At 39.2% G+C, this 25,432-nt stretch overlaps 1 protein-coding gene across 1 annotated transcript in view; it reads left to right on the top strand.

Moving 5' to 3' along the window:
* Positions 1 to 25,432, top strand: part of CUBN (cubilin) — a 273,653-nt gene that overhangs the window by 229,534 nt on the left and 18,687 nt on the right. The window contains exons 59-60 of the mRNA XM_032474139.1: positions 5,748 to 5,965; positions 23,320 to 23,528. Of these exons, the coding sequence (XP_032330030.1) occupies positions 5,748 to 5,965; positions 23,320 to 23,528 (427 nt within the window). The remainder of the gene's footprint in view (positions 1 to 5,747; positions 5,966 to 23,319; positions 23,529 to 25,432) is intronic.

Below are 25,432 nucleotides of genomic sequence, written 5' to 3' on the forward strand. Positions count from 1 at the left end.
GCTACCTTGCTGAATTCTTCAATCAGCTCTAGAAGCTTTTGTGTGGACCTTTTAGGGTTTTCTATATATACTAACATGTCATCAGCATATAATGACACTTTTACCTCTTCTTTTCCAATTTGGATCCCTTTTATTTCTTTCTCTTGCCTGACTGCTGTGGCTAGGACTTCCAGGACTATGTTGAATAGGAGTGGTGATAGTGGGCATCCTTGTCTTGTCCCAGATTTTAGTGGGAAGCTTTTGAGTTTTTCACCGTTGAGTACTATGCTGGCTGTAGGTTTGTCAAATATAGCTTTTATTATGTTGAGATATGTTCCCTCTATACCAACTTTGGCGAGAGTTTTTATCATAAATGGGTGTTGAATTTTATCAAATGCTTTTTCTGCATCGATGGAGATGATCATGTGGTTTTTGTCCTTTCTCTTGTTGATGTGATGTATTACTCTGATTGATTTGCATATGTTGAACCAGCCTTGTGTCCCTGGGATGAACCCCACTTGGTCATGATGTATAATCTTTTTTATGTGTTGTTGGATTCTATTTGCTAAAATTTTGGTGAGGATTTTGGCGTCTATGTTCATCAGTGATATTGGCCTATAATTCTCTTTTTTTGTAGTGTCTGCCTGGTTTTGGTATCAGGGTGATGGTGGCTTCATAGAATGCGTTTGGGAGTATTCCCTCCTTTTCAATCGTCTGGAAGAGTTTGAGAAGGACTGGTATGAGTTCTTCTTTGTATGTTTGGTAGAATTCCCCGGTGAAGCCGTCCGGCCCTGGACTTTTATTTGTAGGGAGGTTTTTAATTGCTATTTCTATTTCCTTTCTAGTGATCGGATTGTTCAAGTGTTCAGGTTCTTCTTGATTCAGTTTTGGTGGGCAGTATGTTTCCAGAAACTTGTCCATCTCCTCTAGGTTATCCAGTTTGGTTCCATATAGTTTTTCATAATATTCTCGTATGATATTCTGTATTTCTATTTTGTTTGTTGTAATTTCTCCATTTTCCTTTCTTATTTTGCTAATTTGTGCTCTCTCTTTTTTCTTCTTTGTGAGTTTGGCCAGAGGTTTGTCGATTTTATTTACTTTTTCAAAAAACCAGCTTTTGGTTTGGTTGATTTTTTCTATGGTCTTGTTAATCTCTATTGTATTTAATTCCTCTCTGATCTTTATTATTTCCTTCCTTCTGCTGCTTTTTGGGGCTTTTTGTTCTTTTTCTAATTCATTCAGGTGGTGGGTTAAATTGTTTATTTGAGATTGTTCTTCTTTTTTGAGGAAGGCCTGTATCACTATAAACTTCCCTCTTAGCACTGCCTTTGCTGTGTCCCATAGGTTTTGAGTGGTTGTGCTTTCATTATCATTTGTCTCAAGGTATTTTTTAATTTCAGCTTTGATTTCCTCATTGATCCATTGTTTTTTCAATAACATATTGTTTAATCTCCATGCTTTCCTTTTTTTCTCCTTTGTTTCTCTGTTGTTGATTTCCAGTTTCATGGTATTGTGGTCAGTAAAGATGCTTGAGATAATTTCTATCTTCTTAAAATTGTTGAGGTTTCTTTTGTGCCCAAGTACATGATCGATCCTGGAAAATGTTCCATGTGCACTTGAAAAGAATGTATATCCTATTTTTGGGGGGTGTAATGCTCTGAAAATATCCACCAAATCTAGTTTTTCTATTGTATCATTTAATTTCTCTGTTGCTTTATTTATTCTCTGTCTGGAAGATCTGTCTAGTGATGTTAATGCAGTGTTAAAATCTCCGACTATGATTGTATTCCCATCAATATCCCCCTTTATCTCTGTTAGTAATTCTTGTATGTACTTAGGTGCTCCTATATTGGGTGCATATATATTAACGAGTGTAATATCCTCATCTTGTATCACTCCTTTAATCATTATAAAATGTCCTTCTTTATCTTTCTTTATGGCCTTTGTTTTAAAGTCTATTTTGTCTGAAATCAGTACTGCAACAACTGCTTTTTTGGCTTTTCCATTTGCATGGAATATCCTTTTCCATCCTTTCACTCTCAATCTATATGTGTCCTTCTCCCTAAAGTGGGTCTCTTGTATGCAGCATATTGATGGTTCTTGCTTTATTATCCAGTCTGCCACTCTGTCTTTTGACTGGAGCATTTAGTCCATTAACATTTACAGTAATTAATGATAGATGTGTGTTTATTGCCATTTTGAACTTATCTTTGCAGTTGAATTGGTATATCCTCTTTGTTCCTTTCTTCTTCCTTTTGTGGTTTGGTAATTTCCCTTTGTATTATCATGGATTTTATTTAATTTTTGTGACTCCTTTGTAAATTTTTGGCTTGTGGTTACCCTTTTTTGTAAATCTATCAACCCATACTATAACTGTTTTTATTAAACTGATAGTAACATGATCTCAAACCCATCCTACTGTTAAAAAAATTTAAAAAAAAGAAAGAAAAAAATATTCTATATTTCCCTGCCTCCCTCTCCCACTCTCAGTGATTTGTATGTCTTCTTTTATAATTTCATGTTTACTTTATTTGTAATTCATGAGTTATCACCTTTCCAGTTGTGTGTTTCTCATTTCTGTAGCATCCTGCTGCTTTTCTATTTAGAATAGCCCTTTCAATATTTCTTTTAGCATGGGTTTAGTGTTGCTAAACTCCTGCAGCTTTTTTTTTTTTTTTTTTTTTTGTCTGTGAAACTCTTTATTTCTCCTTCTATCCTCAAGGATAGCCTTGCTGGATAAAGGATCCTAGGCTGCATCTTTTTTTCATTCAGGGCTTTGAATATATCTTGCCACTCCCTTATGGCCTGTAGTGTTTGTGTAGAGAAGTCAGCTGAGAGCCTTATGGGGGTTCCCTTGTAACTTACTCTTTGCTTTTCTCTTGCTGCCTTTAGAATCATTTCTTTATCCTTGACTCTGGCCATCTTGATTATGATATGTCTTGGTGTGGGTCTATTTGGGTTCTTCCTGTTTGGGACCCTCTGAGCTTCCTGTATTTGGATATCTGATTCCTTCTTTAAGTTTGGGAAGTTTTCAGTCATGATTTCTTCAAAAACCTTTTCAATCCCCTTTGATCTTTCTTCTCCTTCTGGGACCCCTATGACACGAAGATTGGGACGCTTTATATTATCCCATAGGTCCCTTATGCTATTTTCATTATTTTTTATTTGCTTCTCTTGTAGTTCTTCTGAATGGGTGCTTTATATTGCCCTGTCTTCTAGATCACTAATTCGTTCCTCTGCATTATCTAGTTGGCTTTGCACAGCTATTAGATCATTCCTCATCTCTGTCAATGAGTTTACCCATTCTACTTGGCTCTTCTTTATAGCTTCAATTTCATTTTTGACATATTTTATATCTCTAAACACTATCTCTTTTAATTCCTTCAGCAATTCGATCACTCCTTTTTTGAAATCTTGATCTTAGTAGGCTATCGATGTCTATTTCGTTGATCTTTCTTTCAGGGGATTTCTCTTGTTCTTTTAATTGGGAAAGGTTTTTCTGCTTCTTCATCTTGCTCATACCTCTTTGGCACTGTGGTTTATGGAGTATCAGTTGTTTATTTTGGTCTTTAAGGATTTTATCTATCTGATGCCTATTTAGGAATAGAACTTAGGAAAAAAAGAAAAAAAAATAGAAAGAATTTTAAAAGAAGGGAGAAAGAGGGTTTGAAAACAGTGTATAATGAATAATAGAAGAGTGAGTTGAAGCAGAGTATTAATCGGGTTGAGACGTCCTTTTGAAACCTTTACAAAAAAAGGGGGGGGGGAGATGAATAGATGTATTTGAAACCGGTGTCTAATCAATAGCAGGACATCAAAACCCAAGAGAAATAGAAATGAATTAAGAAGATTATGAGAGTAATAGAAAATAGAACAGGTAAAAACAGATTTAAAAAAAAAAGGGGGGGGGGTTTGTCGGTGTTCTCCTGGAGTGTGTGCTTTTAATGTGAAGTCTTTCTGTCTTCGTCCTGTTTTGGAAGCTCAGCTTGCTGTTTTCAGAGGCCCTCCGTTGGCGCCCTCTTCTGTGCTGCTCCCAGCACCTGTCGGCAAGCAGATCGCGCCTCCTCCTAACACTGGGTCAGGTGCAGCTCTCTGCTGTGGGCGGGCGGGTCGCTGCCCCTCCGGATGCCGCAGTCAGATGTTGCAGACTGGCCGGGTAGGAGGGCGGGTCGTGCCCCCTCCCAGCACCTCGGTCAGGGGCTGTGTTCCTGCCCGAAAGGCGGGGTGGGGGGGGGCCGGTCTCCCTCTACCTGCTCCGCCGGTAGTTCCGCTCTCTGTGCTGCTGTGTGCTCCGCCCTCGTCGGCGCTCCGCGGGTGGGCTCAGGGAAGACCGAGGGACAGCCCTGTCCCTGCTCCGAGCCAAAACCCAGCTCCTTGTTTGTCTTTGTGGAGCAAGTTCTCTGAGGGACCAGGATGGAAGGATCCTATCTGCCCCAGGCTGCAGGCCAGTCTCAGTCTGGCCTTTGAGGCTGCTAAGCCCTTCGGTGCGGATGCAGGTTTCGCCCCCGCCCCCGCCTGAGTGCTCAGCGCGGAGGATATGGCGGCTGTGCCTGAGCCCCGCCTCTCTTCCCCCGAAAACTTTCCGCGGGTTTTCAGAGATGGGGGTGTGCACCCTTCCCCCGAGAGCACATCAACCTCGCTGTTTTATGGAGGGCCCAGGTTGTTCTGCCCTGTGCACCCACAGCCACGGCGCGCAGCCCCTTGCTTTCCCCCGGGGCTGCCTCCGTGCAGCCACTTCTGTCCTCCGCCCGGCTTGTGCGGCCTGGCCCTGCCCGCGGCTGCCGGCCCGCGTCTCAGGCTGGGTGTCGGGGGGGACGCTCTGTGCCCGTTTAACTTAGTTCTGTCAGTCAAGGGCTGCTCTGTACAGATCCCAGCCTCGGAGGCTCCCCCTCTGTCCCGCTGGCCTCTCAGTTGGAGAGGGGAGACCCAGCGAGCGAGCGCCAGTCCTCCTTTGCCGCTCCCTCCCCGTGGGACCCGTCCCGCGCTGCTTTGCCTTTTGTTCTTTCTTTTTTCCTTTTCTCCTACTAGATTTTTGGCTTTTTTGTCTTTTGAAGAGGGCGATGTTCTGTTGGAGTTCCACAGGTGCTCTGGTTGGCTGAGTGGGTCTGTAGATTTGGGTCTTGGTGTATTTGTGGGAGAGGGTGACCTGCGAGCGTCCTTCTACTCCGCCATCTTCTCCGTCTTCTGGTCTTTATATCTTGTTGCACTTAACCTTAAAATAAACTCCATTTTAAAAGAAGGAAACAGACTGTGGGAACGAGAATGGAGTTATGATTCTAAAATCAGTGTTTCTTTTACTCTATTGTGTTAGCATCCTTCCTGTAAAGAATAGGATAATGGTATCACTGGATCTCACAAAATAACAAGGGAAGAGAGTAAATACCATATTTTTAAGGAGACTGGAAAATTGAAGTGTTGCTAAATGATAAATAAATATCAGTTTGACTTGTCAAAACTTAATGTCAAATATACTTTATATGTCCTTGACTGTAAATTCTGGAAGTCCTGGACTGTATCTTACTCATCTTTGTAGTCTCAGTACTTACCACACTTTTTGACATATTTTAGTCAGTCAAAAAGTTTTGGTTAAACTTTTGAACTGATCAGTAAAATAGTATATTATTTCTAATATTTCCTATCAAGTGAATCTTAGATGCTCTGCTGTTAGCTTTTGTCTTGTCTTTTTTTTTTAAAAAAATAAGAACTAAAGCTACAATTTAATGGAATCCAAATGGAAAACATCAGTATTCACAAGGTTCATTTCACAGGTTCAGTGATTTTGATGTGGTTCCCTCCGCCTTCTGCTCCCAAGACTACCTGGCAATTTATGATGGTTCTAACATCAGTGATCGCCTTCTTGGCAAGTTCTGTGGTTCTCAGCTTCCACCAAACGTGAAGAGCAGCAATAATACGATGTTCCTGGTGTTCAAGACGGATTCATCTCAAACAGCAAGAGGTTGGAAGATAACCTTCCGGGAGACACTGGGTAAGAATTTTGGACATGTTAATCTGTTTTTTGTGACTTTTACTTTTCCGCTTTGTTTAATTTTTTTTCACCTGTTTAAGTTGTGCTTCATTTAAGTTGAGGGAAATGAGTCACATAAAATTTTGATTTTAAAAATTACGTATGATGTATCTTGAGTGAAAAAAAAAATCGCTCAACAAATGTCTCTCTCTAGTATTTGAAGTGTCTACACCACCATCTCAAATGAGACCTGAGCCTCGTTTTATCACCTGTGGAAATGATAGGAGTTAAGCCTAAAGGTTGCAAGTGCCAGATCAAGAAAGAAGATGTTGTAGCCTATGTTGACTTTATCCTCAAGATGGTGAAGAGTCTGAGAGAATTTTAAGTAAAGACTGCATGGCCAGACTGGACTTCTGGAAAGATCATAGTGGTAGTAGGGTAGAGGAATTCTTGGTGGACCCCATAACCTCAGAAGAAAGAAACTTATCACAGAACTCCAGACAGAAGAAGTTACAGGCTCAAACTAATTAGTGGGAATAAAGATAGAAGGAGGGATAGAAATCTCAGAGATACGCAGAAGGTAGAATACACTAGAAGGTAGAATACACTAAAGTTGGGAACTTGATGATTTTTCCATGACACGGGTTGAGGACGAGTTCTTATGGGTAAGTTGTTGGGTAGTGGTGCCTTAGGAGGCTAAGATTTAGGGAAGAAATATTATATATGGTTTTGTTACCAAGTCCAAACTCATTCTGCTCGCCACACAACAGGCCAGTAAATCAGAAGATGAGGTGTTGCGGCAAGGAATAGCGACTTTATTTGGAAAGCCGGCTGACCGAGAAGATGGCAGACTAATGTCCTGGAGAACCCTCTTCCCCAAGTCAGAGTTCAGGTTCCTTTTATACTAAAAAGGGGAGGAGGTATGGCTGGTTGTTGCAAACTTCTTGGTGTAGAAATTCTTTGTTCTTGGAATTCTTTGTTCTTGTAGCTATCCATGTGGGTCATGTCATGGTGCCCGTGTAAAACCTCCAACAAAACAAATGCTTTTTTCTATTCTGCAAATTGTTATCTTTATATGAGTAAAAAAATATTAATATCCTTAAGGGTCAGAGCCTTGAGAATAGGCTCTCCTGTATATTTCAGACTATAGGCATCATTCTTTTACAAAAGGTGCAGAGCTAGCAAGATTGAGCCTAGGAAACAGGGCGCAGGGTTAAAGCCAAAGAAACGGGTCTAATATGGAATCAGATTTGTTCTTTTCTACTACAATTTGGAGCATTTTAGATTGAAGGGCCCATAAGATATCTAAATGGAGAAATATAGGAGGAAATTGAAGTTTGAGAAGTGATTTGGGCTGAAGGTAGTGATCTGGGAGTCATCCAGAGATGAAAGAAAAAGGTGAGAAGATAAATCAAAAATAGCACCCTAGTCTGTTCCTCCTGCTCCTGAGAAGTAATTATGTGTGTAAAATTAACTTAGAACTTTTGAATCATTTAAAATATAAGGCTAATCTGTTCTCTATCTGTACTAATCGCATCAGGGGCACCGTCTAAGATAATTGATATTTGGCTGTGGGAAGTGTTTTGATTCTTCCATTTGCCTATAGATGTAATTAGTGTTCTGAAAACAAACAGTTCACCAAATGAATTGCTTACTGTGAAGACTCAGAGAGACCTGGGAGGTTTTGTACAGTAAGACTCCTGACTCACTGTTGAAAGTCTTCCTTCCTCTTTCTGTGGTGCTGTGGATAATAACCTTTATCCCTCTGATCCAGGGCAGGGGCTTTCAACCACTTTACCCTTTGTATGTTACTTTTTCACGCCGTTAGACATTTGCGTTTTGAAGGCTTCCCAATGAAAGGCAGACGTCGTGACAAATTGTATCAGAAAATCATTTTGCCAACTACCTTACTTATCTGTATCAACAATAACTTGGAAACAAGTCTCATGGGCGGGCAGCAGTATTGCCTTAATAGAATTGCCTAAATGAAGTGGCCTACAAAACAGAGAAGGCTATTTTGAAAGAGAAATTTATTTTCCTCTGGAGATCTTTTTGTGCAAAGGAACTTGTCTATTCTTGCCTTTAGCACAGACTTTAGAATCAAGTGATACTTTCTTGCATTGCTCTTGGTAGCAGCTTTCGAGTTGTTTTTCCATTTCCTGATACAGTCTCACATGACCATTGAAATAACCCTAAAGCACTCCACACGGTTTTCTCCTTGAAGCTTCCCCAGTTAGCCAGTGTTGTCTCACTTCGTTAATTACTATGTTATTCTGAGCTACAAAAAGGCATATTTTGGGGCTTAATGTGATTTTACTGAACTGAAGTAGCACAGAAGGAAAAATCTTACATCGATAAAGGCCCTGTTCATCCATGAGCATTGGACAGTCTCTATCAGTAACTATTTTCTTCTGGTCACTGTCAGAGAAAAGATGTGCACGTGGACAGCAGAAATGGGATCTCGTTACCTGTCAGCATGGTGCTACCCATGGCTTCATGAGGATGCATTCCACCTCTTTCCCATCTATACAGATACTATTGGCCACTTGAAAATATTTAAGAAGTAGTTTTATGTAATCTTTTTTTTTAAATTGAGGCATAGTCAATTTATAATGTGTTAATTTCAGGTGTACAGCATAGTGATTCAGGTCTACATTATATATGTAGATTATATATATATACCTTTCATACTCTTTTTCATTATAGGTTATTACAAGATGTTGAATATAGTTCCCTGTGCTATACAGTAGGACCTTCCTGTTTATCTATTTTATATATAGTAGTTAGTATCTGCAAATCCTGAACTCCCTATTTATTGCTCCCCACCCGCTTCCACCCCTGGTAACCAAAAGTTTGCTTCCTTTGTATGTGACTCTGTTTCTGTTTTCTAAGTAAGTTCATTTGTCTCATTTTCTTAGATTCCACATATAAGCACTATCATATGGTATTTTCCCTTCTCTTTCTGACCTACTTCACTTAGTATGATGATCTCCAAGTCCATCCATGTTGCTGTAAATGGCATTATTTCACTTTTTTTTTTTTTTTTATGACTGGGTGGTACTCGATTGTATAAATATACCATAACTTCTTTATCCAGTTATCTGTCGATGGACATTTAGGTTGCTTCCATGATTTGGCTGTTGTAAATAGTGTGGCTATGAACATTGGGGTGCATGTATCTTTTAGAATTAGAGTTTCCTCTGGATATATACCCAGGAATGGGACTGCTAGATCATAGGGTAAATGTATTTTCAGTTTTTTAAGGAAACTTCATGCTATTTTTCATAATGGCTGAACTTATGTAATCTGTCATAGTATTTTTGTTTTCCTACTGAGAAATACATATTATAATTTTGTACTGTTTTGGTCTTACAAACCTTTCAACACCACATTCTGAATAACTTTTCAGTTTGGTTTGGTTTGATTTTTGTTGTTTATGGTCAGGAAAAGGGGAAGGAACCAATAAGAGTAAATTGAATTCTAGGCTTTATAAAATCTTTTAGATACAGTCCTGGATAAAAAAAAAACAACTTAGACTTAGCTGATAAAATGCACCTTTCACCTTCATCTCATTCATTTAAAAACTACACAGATAGATAAAGCAGCTTTTTGGAGGAGGCAGTGAGTATTTGTTTCCACCACTGTCAGTTTAGCCTGGAAAACAGCATTTTCACTGAGAAAATAATTGATGCGACAAGACCATTTTAGTCTATGACATCTCAGTTTCATTGATCTGGACCAAATAGTGGAGTTTTACAAATTTGTTATTTAGAGTACACATTTGATGATACTTTGTATACGTCGGCTTTAATTTTTCAGAAGTCAGTGAGGAGCCGGCTCTTATTATTAGGTGACTTCTCATGTGTTTGTTGTATTTGTATCACTAATGGGTCAGAACAAATTTGGGGGACACTTCCCCTAGCTTGTCCCTAATTACTAACTGTGTAGTGAAATCGAGTCTTCTCTATTAATGGGACTTCTGCTAGGAAGGGCCACCTGCACGGGACATAGGTACAGAGAAAGCAAAGCAAGCACTTTACAGGAGCTGATACCCACCTGTAAGGTACACCTGCCTTCCCACTTTCCCCACGGACTCCTACCCTATGTGAATTATTGATCCCAAATGACTGATAACCAGCCAAGTGATCATCCTGGGCTTCTGGGGTCTTTGAAACTCTGAGATTATCTGCAGATCTGGGCATTTTTCTGGAGAGAGTGCACAGCTTTTACCCAATTGTCAGTGGTGTCCGTGATCCCATGAAGTTTAGAGAGCCATCGGCCCCATGGATTTGGCTGAAGTGTGCAAACTCCATGGTGCAGAACTGACATTTCTAAGTCCCCTGTGTTCTCTCAACCTCTGCTTGTTGAGTTCCTGCCCATCCTTTGCCACTGAGGGCTGCTTCAGCTGTGACTGCTCACCTGGGTCACTCCTGAAGCATTTCAGACTTGCAAACGTGTTTTTAAGCCATCCCAGCCCCCCATTTCTTCTTACTGTGCTGGTCTCACACCAGAGTGCCACCCAGTCAGTCTGTTTATGACCTGCTCATCACATTAGGCACAAAGCCTCTAGATATAGGACTAGATCAGGGATTTACAGTACGTATATTGTCTGTGTTGGACCATAGTCACTAAACTATTTTTCTTAAATAAGGTCTTCAACTCTTCAGCAAAAAGTCAGGGTCAAAAACTGAACTTGGCCCAATTAGTTTTGAGGTTTGTAGCATTTGGATCAGTGAGTTGCCAAGGAGAGGGTGAAGAGTGTCCCCTTCAGGATGACATGTCCTAGAAGGACAAGGACATCGCCCTGGAGAAGATGTTAGTATCAGGGACAAGGATGTCAGGGACTAGCGATTCACTTCACCAGTGGCTGTACATTCTGGACACATGACTGAAGTGCCCAGCCTCCCGTTGCCCCCAGCCCACGTGCTGAGTTTGAGGGCCACTCTGTCTTCCTCCATCCCAGGGCACTTGGCATATAGAGACCGAGTCAGGTGGCACTGAGGTCAGGCTCAGAGACCTTCACCATGAGAGAAAGGATAAAGCACCAAAGCACGTGTTCATCGGGGACAAAGGTGGGGACACGCCCAGGTGGGAAGAACTGCAGACCAGGAGCAGGTAGTCCAGACCAGTTGCGTTATTACATCATTGCCTAGTGAGATGCTTTAGAAAAGCCCTATGCATTTTTGAGCTTAACTTTTATTCACTAAAAGAAGGTCAGTTTGAATTATTACTATTTTCTATCTTTTAAGAATATGATGGGGATAACGTAGGTAATTTCTGTAAAGTTCCTTAGATGTCAGAGAGGAAGACCAATGTGTATTAAAAAGTAATATGGAAGTCCCGGATTTCTATAAGGCTCCATGACCGACCCTACCGTCTCTCTAAGGTGAAGGAGGGAGAGCAAAGGGTCATTATCATCAACAGGACCACTCTGTGGTGCAATGATTCTGTGTTCTTTCAAACTTACGGTGCTGTGAAATCTAACCAGCAAACCCTAAAGTATGTTTTCTAACTTAAAATCAAAAGCTACATTGCAGTAAATTATAATCCAGGTTCACCTCACCCTCAGTATGCAGTCATGGTTTATATAGTTCAGTGACTACTCAGGGTGGTAAACTGGATGACATTCATCCTGAGATAAATAGGAATACAGGATCAAACTCAACATTTGGGTCATGTGTGTCTGGTCTCTGGACTTTTACCTGCTACGTGAACATGTGGAAAATGTGTCTCAGACATGCTAAAGGAGGACAGCAGTGGTGCTGTTACCGAGTTACTCTGCTCACCACACGACAGGCCAATAAATCGGGAGATGAAGTGTTGGGGCAATGAATAGCAACTTTATTCGTAAAGCCAGCAGACCAAAAGGATGGCAGACTAATGTCTTGGAGAACCATCCTGCTCCAGTCAGAACACAGGCTCCTTTTATACGAAACAAAACAAAACAAACAGGGGAGGGGGTGTGATTGGTTGTTGCAAACGTCTTGCTGCAGGAATTCTTTGTTCTTGCAGCTGTCCACGTGGGTCAGGTCATGGTGTCCCTGTAAACCTCCAACAAAACAAAGGTTATTTTCCACTCTGCAACTTGTTGTCTTTATATAAGTGCAGAAGTGTTAATATCCTTAAAGGTCAGAGCCTTGAGAAAAGGCTCTCCTGTTTACCAGACAGGCTAAAGGCAACACTCATTTACAAAAGGTGCAGAGCTAGCAAGAATAAACCCAGAAAACAGGGCACAGTGGTTAAAGCCAAAGGAACAGATCCAATGTAGAGTCAGATTTGTTCTCCTCTATTACAGTGGGAAGAAGCTGAGCTGGTTGAATAAGAGTTTCCTTGTAAGAGGGGAGAGGGAAAGCAGGAGGGGCGGGGAGGACAGAGAAAGCTGATGACAGTCTCAAGCCCCAAAGATGGAAAATATGGTCACAACAAATGGAGAAAAACCTAACATCATATCAAATTCAGACTTTTGCTTCTAGTTATTTTAAAATGTCATCGTTTTGGTGTTAAGGTTGGACTTTGAGAGGCATTCTAAAGTCCTATAGCTAAACATTAAAAAAAAAAAACTTAAAAATATTTAACAACGCTAAAAATAGATGCGTCTGTGTCTCTGTGGTGCCTCTTAGAAGCCTGATTAAGCTGTCAGATGACATTACTTCCAAAAGTACAACTGCAATAAGATAATTGAATTATAAAGTGAATAATTCCGTAAGTCACTGCTCAGATAACCGGTAGTTTAGCAGTAATGGGAGTATTACTCGAAAGCAGTGTTGTTTGTCTGTTCTCTTAATGTCATTTGCTACCTCTAATGAAGTCTGAGAATGAAATGAGCTGAAACTGTAAACCCATTTGCAGAAAAAACTAGACTAAGCTTATTTCTGCCCTTTTGAAGTCATGTGACTTTCACTGGTGATTAGGCTTCCCTTGGGAGATGATGCCAAAGACAAGGTTATCTGCAGTTTCTTCTTTGTGGGTTTTGTGAAAAAAGAGTTTTTTTGCTGAGCTGAGAATGTGAGAATATGATAAAGAAACCAAGTGCTTAGTTGACCAGAACTTTATGAAAGCAAGTAGGCAAGAGTAAAATTCCAGATAAGCCCACAGAAGAAGAAAAAAGATTTCTATTAAAATATATTCTAGTATCAGTCTGTGATCTCACCCCCGCTTTCCTGAATGACCAGATTGCTGCCCCTGGTCTTAAAAGGGTAGGGAGGTCATTGGGAAAGTGAAACCAGATGGCATTGTGGAGACCAAGCTAAGTGATAAAATTGAGTTAATGGTAAATTATAAGGTAATGCTCTGAAAAACCATTGAAATAAACAAGAAGCAGGGAAGCAGTTATTCTGCATAACCGAAACCATTCCGGCCCTCCTAAAAATGCAACCTATCAGACCACTGGATGTTTGGGGTTAAATTATAAGCATAGATTCCCTGTAATAATTATCATCCTTACTCAGATGGACCTGGCTTTGATGCTTTGATGTGGCGTTTCCAGGAACAGGAAAGCAGACTGTCTTGTTTATGCCTGGTCAGCAATAAACATTGAAGAAAATTCTTTGCTTGTAAATCAGTTGTTTAGGGATAAAACATTATCAGGGACTATATTCTTCTCTTCCTTCCGATGTCTGAAAAATCTGTTAACTTTCTGTGGTAGCTTTTGTTCCAGCTCACTCCCAGGTGAGGCTGCCACGAATCCTCAAGGCATAAGGATAATGACCACTTGTCACTGAGCTTCTACGTGTCTGGAATTTTACAAAGCTTTAAATTGACTCTGCCTTTTAAAATCTAATATTCAGATATTAGATTTTTTTAAGTAACAGACCTAACATTTGTCATTGCAAATTTTTAGCTAAACAAGTGTTTCCTATTAAAAAAAAAAAAAAAAAAAAAAAAAAAAAACTACCCCATTTGGCAGTGTTTTAAATCTTTTGGTGGTATTTTTATTGTTGTTCTGCTGATTGTTTCTTCACAATCAACTAGGCCACAAGAGTCAACTAAATTAGTTTTGAAACAGGTTAATACATAGAAACAAAAAGTTGTTTTGTTAAAATATATAGATATAGTTATACACACATACATACACATGCACATATACATAATATGTGTTTATAACATAGTAACAACTTTATAAATCAAGAAATATATTTAATCCCAAGAATTCCCCTTATAAACATAGACTAGAAAGCAAAGATCTACCCAGTAAGAACTAGCTATGTATTTTCTATGCATTCCTTCCTTGTTTACTTAACATTGTTGAATATGCAGATGATCGATGAGCCTTCCTTTGGGACAGAGAGATGAATTCAACAATATCCCTGTTCTTGAGAAGCTCCCTCGAGAGCCAGAAAATAACTAAATTCTGGATTAAATGCTTTTGGCAGAAGTATGTGCCAAGGACAGTGGCAGCAGAAAAGAAGGGATCTGAGGTACTTTGGTGTTGAGTTAAAAGGAAAAAAAGTTCAAGAAAGTGTGACATAGAATGTGAACCGTGACTTGTGGTTAATGGTTCATAAATGTAGTGCATTCTCTGGAGACAGACTTTTTCCATTCAAACTCAGTTCTTATACATCCCAATGAGTTTGACCTTGAACAATTCCTTAACCTCTTGATTTTCTCATCTATCAAATGGTCCCACTAATAGTAACTACCTCATAGAGTTGTGGTGAAGATTAAACTGGAACATTCCCTGACACTCATTTGGCATGCAGTATATCTTAGCAATAAATAGAACTAACTTGGAAGGCAGAGAAGGCATTCACTGGGAAAATAGGCACTTTGTGGACAAGGAAGGTCATGTATGAAGCATCTCATTTCAGAAGTGACTGCACATGATTGTAATGCTTTGGGGTGTGTAAGGTGGAGAATGATAGGGGCTGAGAGAGAATAACAGGAGAGAGAGGCAAGGGGTCTCTGTGGGAGGGCTCTATATCATGTGCAGAGTGGAACCATTAATTGGGGGCTGGAGAGTACTATAATCCACTCAGACTTGGTTTAGAAAGCCCATTCTAGCATCTGTGAGGAGGATGCTTTGAAGCAGGGGCTGCATTTTAGGCAGGGAAATATTGGGAAACATCGCAGGAGACGGGGTGATGCAATGTCAGAAAACAGAAGGGGGGTGAAAGGAGAAGCACTTAAGATGCAGAATCAATAGTCATCTTTGAACAAGTCAGTGGGGAAAAAGGAAGACATGGTGATCCTAAGTTTCCTGGATAATAACTTGTGATACATTCATCCAAGTATAAATTTACAGGAGAGGACCAGATCTCATAGGGGAAGATAATAATCTTTGGTTTTGGTATGGAGAACTTGGTGCCTTGAAGCCATCCAGCTTATGTTCAGTAGGGAGTCAGATATGAGAGTTAAAAGCTCAATAGAAAGTTCAGGGCTAAAGTTTTGCTCTTGTGCACTTTGAGGCAATGTCATGTGGCACAGATACATTTAAAGTTATATCTTCCGATGATTGCTTCATATCATTCTGCAAGGTCCTTTTTTTTAATGCTTCTTGTCTGAAAGTCTAGTGTTTCTGATTTAGTATGGTGTCCCTAGCTTTCTTTCAGTATATGGTATATTTTTCAACCTCTCTATTTTCGACATTTCTCTACCCCAAAGAATTTATTTGGGTTTTGTTTGACTGTTTATTTTTCATTTGGAGAATTTACCATGTTTACATCTAATAAAATTACTAACATTATTGGATGTAAATAGACCACTGTATTATTTGTTTTCCGTTTGTCCCTTATGTTCAGAAGTTTAACTTTTTTTTTGCCTTTTTTGAATTAAATGTTATTCTCTTTTAAAAGTCATTACTTATATATTCAGTTAGTCTTGGTTATTACCTTAGAGATTACAGTATTCATCCTTGACTCATTAGAATCTAATTTAAAACTAGTCCTTTTACCATATCATGATAAATGCAACATTTTAAATCCATTAACCCAGTTCCTGTCTTTTGTGCTCTCAACATGAATTATTTCAACTCTACATGTCTTAAGCACATAAAACATTTTATTGTTTTATGCAACTAGTAATTCTGTATATTTACCATTTTTGTTGTCCTTTCCCCCTAAATTTCTATGGGTTCCATCTGGGATAAGTTTATTTCTTTTTGAAGAACTCGCTTTAGTGTGTTTTCATTTATTGCAGTTCTTCTGGAAAAATGTTTTTTTTTTTCTTCTTCTTTTGGTTTTTGCTTTTCTGAAAATGGCTTTATACTGTCTTTTGTGGGATTTTTCTTTGAATGTAGAATTCTAGTTTAGCAATTATTTTCTTTCAGCCCTTTCAGATGCTATTTCATTGTCATCTGTCTTCTGTCATCTTGGTTAGCATGTCATTATACAGTATTCTCTGTGCTCTCCGTACTTCGGGACCCCCTCGCCATGGTCGTTCTTTTGTGGAATGTGGTTACTCTACAATGAGCTATCACTCTGTGTGTGTGTGTGTGTGTGTGTGTGTGTGTGTTTGTGTGTGTGTTAGCCATTCTGATAGATACATATTAATATCTTATTGTGATTTTAATTTGCATTTCCTAATAGTGAGTAAATTTTGTCTTTTTTTTGGTCATATGTATATCTTCTTTGGTGAAATATATGTTCATAACTTTTGCCCATTTTCTAATTGGATTGTTTTTTCACTATTGGGTTTTGAGAGTTTTTTCTGTATTTTTTCAGGTATGTGGTTTGCAAATATTTTCTCCTAGTTCATAACTTGCCTTTTCATCCTCTTAACAGGGCCTTTCCTAGAAGAAAAGTTTTTAATTTTGATAAAGTCTAATATATCAATTTCTCCTTTTATATACAGTGTTTTAATAATAAGGCTAAGAACTATTTACCTATCCTGAAGTCTCAAAGATTTTCTGCTTTGATTTCTTCTTTAAGTTTTATGGTTTTACATTTTTCACTTACGTTTATGACCCATTTTGAACTCATCTGTGTTTAAGCTCTGAGGTTTAGGTTGAAGTTAATTTTTTTTGCCTCTGGATGTCCAATGTATTGAAAAGACTATCCTTCCTCCATTGAATTGCTTTTGCATCTTTGTAAATAATCACTTGGACATATTTGTGTGGACCTATTTCTGGGTTCTCTGTTATTTTCCATTCACCTTTTTGTCCAACTCTCCACCAGTATCACAAAATCTGGATTACTGTGCCTGTATAGTAAGAGGTGGGCTGATCGCTTCCAATTTGTTATTCTTTGTCAACGTTGTTTTAGCTATTCAAGAGCCCATACCTTTCCATGTAAATTTTAAAATAAGTTGTTTTGTGCGTCAACAGAAAAAAATCTTGCAGGGGTCTTGATAGGAACTGCAATTAAAAATATGCATCAATTTGAGAATAGTTGACATCTTTACTATGTTGGGTCTTCCAGTCCATGAATACATATGTCTCAACATTTATTTAGGTCTTTATTTCTTTCACCACTTTGCAATCTTCAGCACACAAATTCTGTATATTTTTCATTAAGTTAATACCTAAGTATTTCATTTTCTTTTGGATAATTGTATTTTTAACTTTGATTTTTCACAAATTCATTGTTAGTATGTAGAAATGTGAATGATTTTGTGTATTATTCTTAAATCCTCAGTTCTTGCTGAATTCACTTGTTAGTTTTAGGAATTTTTATGTAGATTCCTTGGGATTTTCCGATCTGCAAATAGTGACAATTTTATTTCTTCCTCTCCAGTCTGTATTTTTTTTTTCTTGTCTATTATAATGGCAGGAGTTTCTAATACTTTGTTGAATAAGAGTGGTGAGAAAAAATGTCTTTGCCTTGGTCCTGATCCCAGGAGGAAAGCATTTAGTTTTTCACCATTAAGTATCATGTTAGCTATAGGTTTTTTAAATATGTGCTTTATCAAGTTGAGAATATTCCCCTCTATTCCTATTTTGCTGAGAATTTGTCATGAATCTGTGTTGGGTCTTGTCAATTCCTCTTCCTGTCTAAAGTGATGTGATTATATCATTTTGTTTAATAAATCATTTTTAAAATTTCAAGTTTGGTGGGAATGATTTTCATGAAATGCCCTGGGACTATTAATGCATACATAAAGTGTTTTCAGTAATACCAAAATAATGCAAAATAAATTAAAAGATAATGATAAAATTCTCCTTATCTTAAGTTCTCTATATATTTCATTGCTCTTTTACTTGTGATTATAGCTACTGATTAGCTGCTGAAATTACCTTTCTTTTAGTAAATTACCTTTCTTTTTTAGTAAACTACCTATCTTAGTTCTATGCTTCCCAAGTATTACCAAACTAAGTACATACTCTGAGTTAAATTAGGCTGGGTCTCAAATTTGGGTAACTAAAGTGAGTCAAATGGAATGAAATTACTAAAAAACAAAAACAAAAACAAAAACAAAAAACCCCACAACTAAGGTTACGAAAACCATTAAGATTTTTTTTCTTGCACAACATAAATATACTTAAAAGATGGTGCATGTTTAAGGTTAGGGTAAAATAATAAACCCAACTCACTTTTAGCTAAAAAGAAACATCTGAACTTTTAAAATGGATTCACTGCTTGAAGGCAGTTATAAACTGCAGCTTTGAAGAATCACAGTAAGTTTTATTCAAAGAAAGGATTATGGAGCTCCCATTTCCCTAAGGCACCCGCTTGAAATGCGTTCGCATTCTGTTTCCTGTACTTCAGTGTTGCTTCCTTCAGCTATAGCTCAGAGCCCCAGCTCACTGAGGAACAGGAGAATGCCTGAAGGCAGGCTGATCACTACCTGACAGTACAGCTAGCCATCCACCATCTGTCCAAGTAGTGCTTGTCCAGAGATAGAGAGACATCGTATCCAGAAGACCTCAATAAAATGTCAGCCCCCTGTAATGTCAGCTGCAGAAATGTCCCTTCTCAAGGTAATTATTTAGGAGTGTATCTAGCTCCACTGAAGCCTTCAAGATGTTTTCTCTTTTTGATAATACAGCTATTTCTTAACTATCATATTTTTTTTTTCTGGCTTGAACTTAACTCTGAAGTGGGATAATTGAAGGGAAATAATTTAGGAATCAGTTACTGATTTTTAATTAAGTAGATCTCAACTCAGATCTCACTGCTTACTATGGGTTTATATTTCCAGTATTTCTTTAGCCAAACCTTTGCATTCTCTGAAGAAATAGCTCTTTTGTAGGAGGTGTTTCTAATTTGGTTGGAAGGTTAGAGTGACATCTTTGTTTTCAGACACAGGGAGTGTCGTTACGGGGTGCTTCTGACACAACTTGACTGATGAAGTAGGTGCTGATGGATGGGAGTTCGCTGGATGGTAGAAAAATGTGTAGTAACAAGGAAGATGATGGATGTATGATGCTAAAGAACACATCAAGGTTAAGGTCATACACTAGCTTAAAAAAGGAGTTTAAAAATTTCAGTGTAAACAAATACATGCAACTATTTCACAGAATTCTCTCTCGTTTTTCCCATGTATCCTGCTGTTGTTGAAATACAGAAATAGTAATGTGGCAATAGCACTTTTTGGTAAAGAACCCTTTTTTGTTAATATTCATCTTTATATTTCCCTAAAGACCTATGCTAACTTTTCCATTTTGCCATATTAATAGAAGCACAGAGCAGTGGTGCTACATTTAAATATTAATGTGGGAGAACCAGAACAATTATAACCATTTCCTGTACCCACAAACACCAAAAGATGTTTACTCATATAATACTATATTTACTTCAATTATTTGACTATGTATTCATATAGTATTATATTTACTCATATATTATTCATACATAATACAAATTATATAATTCACTCATATAATATTATATTTACTTTTATTATTTGACTGTTTTGGCAAGGATTATCTGATGATAATTTTAGCTCTCTGTTTTCTGTGTTCTGTGGGTATATTTTATAAATTAAGCAACGTGCTCTATTACAGTGTGATAACTTAAAAACACTACTTGTGTATTTGTCAGCTATTGCCACAATAATGTTGCATAATAAACCATTCAGAATTTGGTGACATATACCTAGAGCATTATTTTTATTGCTTATGGGTCAGCAGGCTGGTTTGTCTGCCTGTTCCAAGTTGCAGGTTGACTATGCTTGACTCCACTGTTCAGTCCAGGTTCGGGTCAGCTCGGAATGAATCCACTTTCTCTTTCCCCAGTGGTTTCCTAAGATATGAGCTCTTGGTGGATCATAGGAGCACCAAAGTCTAAGCTGGAAAGCACAAGCACATTTAAGGCTTCCTCCTACTTTATGACCACTAAATATTCCATCGTCTAACACAAGTCCTATGGCCAAACCTAACATCAAGTGGTCAGGAAAACATACTCTGTTCATTCTAGGACACTGCAAAGAGGGGGGCTGAAGAATGAAGAACATGCATCCTGCCCCTCAGCCTATGCCAGCACATACCAACAACGTATGGATTCTTGCTCTGGGGTGTCCTGAAGGCAGGATGTCTTACGACATTAGTACAGCAGCAGCAGTAGTAGTATTGAGCGATTGGTGTGTATAATGGTACTCACTCCAACACAGTGGCCATGCTGCCCTTGTTAACTTATTAGTAACCATTACTATGCAAGTGGTGGTAAAACATGTAGCTTGAATGTTTAAAAATAGCATTTACTCTTTGGAGCTGATGTAGTCATAGGATGAAGGTTAGTAGTACGGTTGCCCTGCATACAAACAAACCTACAATTCTGCACTGCCCCTTGCTACCTCCAGCCCAGCGCATGGCCGTGTCCCTGCTGCCTGGTCTCGTGTCCTCCAGTCCCATCCCCTTCTGTGTAAATGCGACCACCGGAGGCACTTTTACATCAGACATGGTGAGAAAGTGCATTCATTCTGACCCTACCGTTCCTCTGGCCAAAACCTTTTCGAGTGGCTCCCCGCTATCCACAGAATAAAGGCTAACAGGTCAGATTCTATACATGTGAATTCTTGTCCACTGAGCCTTTCGTTGCAAGGCTGCACTGCTGACGCCAACTCTGTTTCCACGTGGTCTTGTCCTGTTTATCCTCTGAGATGCAGATCCAGTGTCACCTCCTCCTTGGACGTTCTAGAGCCTCATAGCCTAAAGGAAACTCCCCCTTCTGAAGGCAAAACTCCCAAGGCTTTCTTTCCTTGCCTCTTTTATGGCACCTGTCATTTTCTAAAATGTATCATTGTTTATCTGTAACACGTCACTGCTATTGTGTTGCCAGTGGATGCAACTGGTGTTCCAGGTTCTTGTCCCATCCCAGAAATAATTCAGAGACAAGATGTAGTGGTTAAAAAAGTAAAGTGAGAGTTTATTAAAGGATGGATAGTACACTTTCAAGGGGAGAGTGGGCAGACTCAGATGAGCTGCTGCCCTGTGTTTCTTTGGCAAATTGGTTGCATAGGATGTAAAAATGAATGAGCAGAATATTCATTGGGGAAGGAAGGGTTTGGGGTCATATTCCTTGATTATCATCCCAACTCCACCTTCCCAGAGGAAGAAGGGACTTTTGTGCTTATTTAGTCTGGATCGAAAGTATCATGGCGTCAGTGCACGATGGGTACTTCTAATCTGCAAGGACAATTTTATTGAAATGAGGGCATAATGAGCAAAAGGTTACATTCGGACACTGGAAATTCCTGCCTTTCCTCACCTTTCTTTGTCGGTCTCCAGGCCACTCATCACCCCAAAAGGTGTGACCCCTTATCAGCCCAAAGGTTCCTGCTTTCCTTTCTCTGCCCAGGAACCCCTGGTGCTTACATGATGCATAGTTTCCTGCATTTGGCCTGTGCCCTCTCCTTTCTGCCCAATTCCTGCCATTTGGTCTGTGTCCCCCTTTCTCTGCTCATCTGCCTGCTCTAACAATTGGACCACCATTCATCTTTTCCCATTGCCTTACTAAACATATTTCCTTGACGAGTAAAGCAACATTTAATAGATAAATAAATTTCTCAATTCAATAACACCCTTAGAAATTGTTTTTCCCTGATTTTGAATGTAAGTAAACTTTCGTGATTTCCCTCAGTAAAAGTCAGTCCACCCGAGAGTAAAAGCTGTGAGAATGCCAGTTCTTTCTTTACTTTGCAGGCTTGATTCATGGGAGCAGAGTGATCAGCATTGCTCTGGTTTCAGAATCATTTCTTCCTAGATGCCATCTATGGATGCATCAGGGACTGGGCCTTCGATAGTGTTCTGACTCCAGGAAAGATCTGACTGTGCAAGTTATCTGTAGTTTTACCAGAGCTAGGAGCTATGACAGGGTAGCCTGACCTACTAAATAAAGCACATATACTGAAAAAACACTGCGCATGTGATAGCCCTTGCATCCCAGGTCAGCTGCCATTGTTTGCCGTTCCTGACAAGAGCCAAGTCCTAAATCGTAGTGCCCCCTAATGTCAAAAGCAATCCTTTCACTGCCAACAGAGTAAATAGAACAAGACAAGTAGATGGAAGGCCAGTGTCAGTGAAGTTTAACTTTGGAACCCATCATGATCCATCTTGGTGTAGAATGCAAGCTTTATGAATACTGTTTGGGACCCCTGCTTCGTCTCTATTCCTGTGAGGGCTGTTTTGAGCTTCATTCATCCTCCTGTGTTTCCTTCAAAATTGTCAGTAAAGTTCTTCTTGCTTTGATGCTCTCACATCATTTCAAAGGCATCAGCTTAGACAGTGGAGTGGAGGAAATGAAATCCTGTGTTCTGAGGAGTTTGGCCCATATTTTTTTTTTATACTAGAGCATTGAGAATATTATTTATCTCTGTTTTGTATTTTTATTCTGAATTTCAGCATTTCCATTTCAAAGTAGATATTTTTCACCAATAAAGTGCCTCTTTTTCAGCTTTCCCTTATTTTTGGAAAAGAAAAAAAAATCGTATACAGAGTGTAGTTCAATCTAAAGTGGGTTGCACTGTTAAAATGCTTCTCAGCCTTTCTCTACCAAACTATTTAAATAAAAGATAGATCGAGCGCCAGTTCTCTTGGGATGTGGGTAAATGCTTCTTATATTCAGTTTTCAATCCGATAGTGTTCATAATAAAAGCAGAAGATAAAATAAAATGTGTTCACGGTTTCCAGTGGTTTTGTTATGCAAAAGACTTTGTTTGGTGTAAAACTGGATTTTTCAAGGATAGAAAAAGCTTCAATATATCACATCAGGGGTTCTAAAAATGCATGTAGAACCATAGCTGGGTGCCCACTTTTCTAGGCAACTGGATGTGAGGGAGTAGAGACTGATGGGTTGGTGATTGAAGATGAGCAAAGTGACGAAGACGCTAAGGCAAGTGTCAGTGTTACTTGCACAAGCTCACCCAAGCCCAGTGAACCATCCAATAACGTGCACCAAAGGGTGACAGAGGAAAGAAACTATATGATCTTTACAACCCTCCACATAAAATTGGAGAGCCTTTTTCTTTGCTTTGCAGAGTGATGTGTCTGTTTTTTAACCCAGGGCCTCAGCAAGGATGTGGTGGTTATCTCACAGGCTCAAATTATACCTTGGCCTCTCCTGATTCTGATTTGAACGGAAGATATGACAAGAATTTAAATTGTGTCTGGTTCATCATCGCACCTGTAAACAAGCTAATCAAACTCACCTTCAACACGTTTGCTCTGGAGGCCGCCACTACTTTGCAGAGATGCATTTATGATTATGTAAAGGTAAGGCTACCACGTTTCCTAACAGCATCTTCTAATCCGGACCTTTACATGGTGTCCTCCAGGTCATCCCACACAGGAATCCCTGAGAGTTGTGAGGACAGCTCACTTTTAAAATGAACTGTTCTTCAATGATGCCACACAGTGTTACAGATTCTCTATCTTCACATCAAACTAATCTCTAATATGAATGACTCAAAAATTTTTGTGTGGCTTTTGACATTGTCTTTAAGATTTGCTGTTCCTCCAAGCCTTGTCAAAAGCCAATCTGTGGGTAGATGGGTTGCATGGAACGAGATACTCAAAGGATCTTTGGCAAAGTCTAAAATAAATGACAATGTCTGTACGCAAATAGTCACCCCTTACTTCGTCTATATTTCGAAGTTTGTATATTTACTTCTTACTTTTAGATGTGAAAAATATCTTAGTTCTGAAGTCCTCCTAGAAATCAATCTCAAAACTTTTCTATTCGATTTTTAAACGACTCTTCGAATAAACGACTATTCGATTTTTAAATGATTCATATTGAATCATTGTATCTATCAGGCTATATGAATTCATATTAAAATACTGCATAGCATCTATCAATATATACTACTATACTCTTGGGGGAAACAAGAAATATGTACTTCTGCTCATGAGGAACTTGAATTTGATTCCCAAATTAAGGGATGGCATGTGCAGATTGACACTAGGCAGTTCAGGATAGTCGCTATTTAAGTGCTAAGTGATGCACTGGATCCAGGCTTGAGGCCATGTGCGAGTTGAAAAGGGAGAATGGTACGTGGTGATCTGCCGTGAGCGAGAAAGACTTCGTAGAGTGAGGAGACACTTACTTAAGTCAGGAGGGAGGGCGTTGTAGGCAAGGTGAACACAGAGAAAAAGGCACAGGAGTTAGGATGCCTGTTCTTAAAAAGGTGAAGAGGCTGCTTTATCAGAATAGAATATTGGTCAGGAGAAGCAAGAAACAAGATTGCCTTCGTGGAGAAACACCCAGATTACAAAGGGTGTTGAAAGTCGAACTAATGGATTTAGATTTTAGGCAGCTGGAAATAAGGAGTCATTGCAGGTTTTCCAACGAGTGATGTGAAGAGAGCAGTGTTTAAGGTGGAAGACTCTGGAATCAGCACTTTGGGTGGAGGGTCAGTGGGAGAATCTGGAGTTAGGACCCCAGGTAGAAGTGACTGTTAGGTAAGGAGGGTGCAAAGATGCTGGAGGTGACAGGCTTGGTGTAAGAGAAAATTTTGAGTTCAGAAATGATCTTAAATTTTAAAGAAATGGGTTTTTAAAGAAAGGGAAGGAAAAGTCTTAGACAAACTATACATTTGAGCACTTTATTATAGACTGTCTTATATTTTCACTGTGAAAAGCACCAGGCTGGGAAGATCAAAAGAATGTCAGTACTATTAGGAGGCAGCCGTGGTTAAGGTACTGGTTCAGTTCGGTGACAGAGGGCAGACAAGTGAAATTTCCCCGGGAGCACAGAATGGCCCGGAGCTCCAGCACAGAGCACAGTTCTTAAATCAGGAGAAATGTGCTTTCTTTGAAAGAGATGGCATGGAGCTTGAAAGCCAGGCTCCCACTCAACTCCAGGAAAGGGACAGTGGGAGGCAGCTGGAGATTTCAAAAGGAGCAGGATGAGAAGCAGATGGGTAATGGGGGAAAAAAAAACTTATAAGCCAGGAATAGTGCAGCTATCACTGCAGTCAAGGGAGAAAAGTCTTTTACCAAGGATGGATGGTCAATACTATTAAATTGTAAATTAGAGGCCAAGAAAGGATAAGATAAAGAAAAAACTCATTAGATTGGATGACAACCATTTAAATAAAGTTTGGGCACAGAAGCCAGATCAAGGGGGAGTTTGTGAAAGACTACAGATAACAGGAGATGTCAATTCGGGTTGAATT

Source organism: Camelus ferus, chromosome 35 (assembly GCF_009834535.1).
Source record: "Camelus ferus isolate YT-003-E chromosome 35, BCGSAC_Cfer_1.0, whole genome shotgun sequence".
Classification (NCBI taxonomy): Eukaryota; Metazoa; Chordata; class Mammalia; order Artiodactyla; family Camelidae; genus Camelus; species Camelus ferus.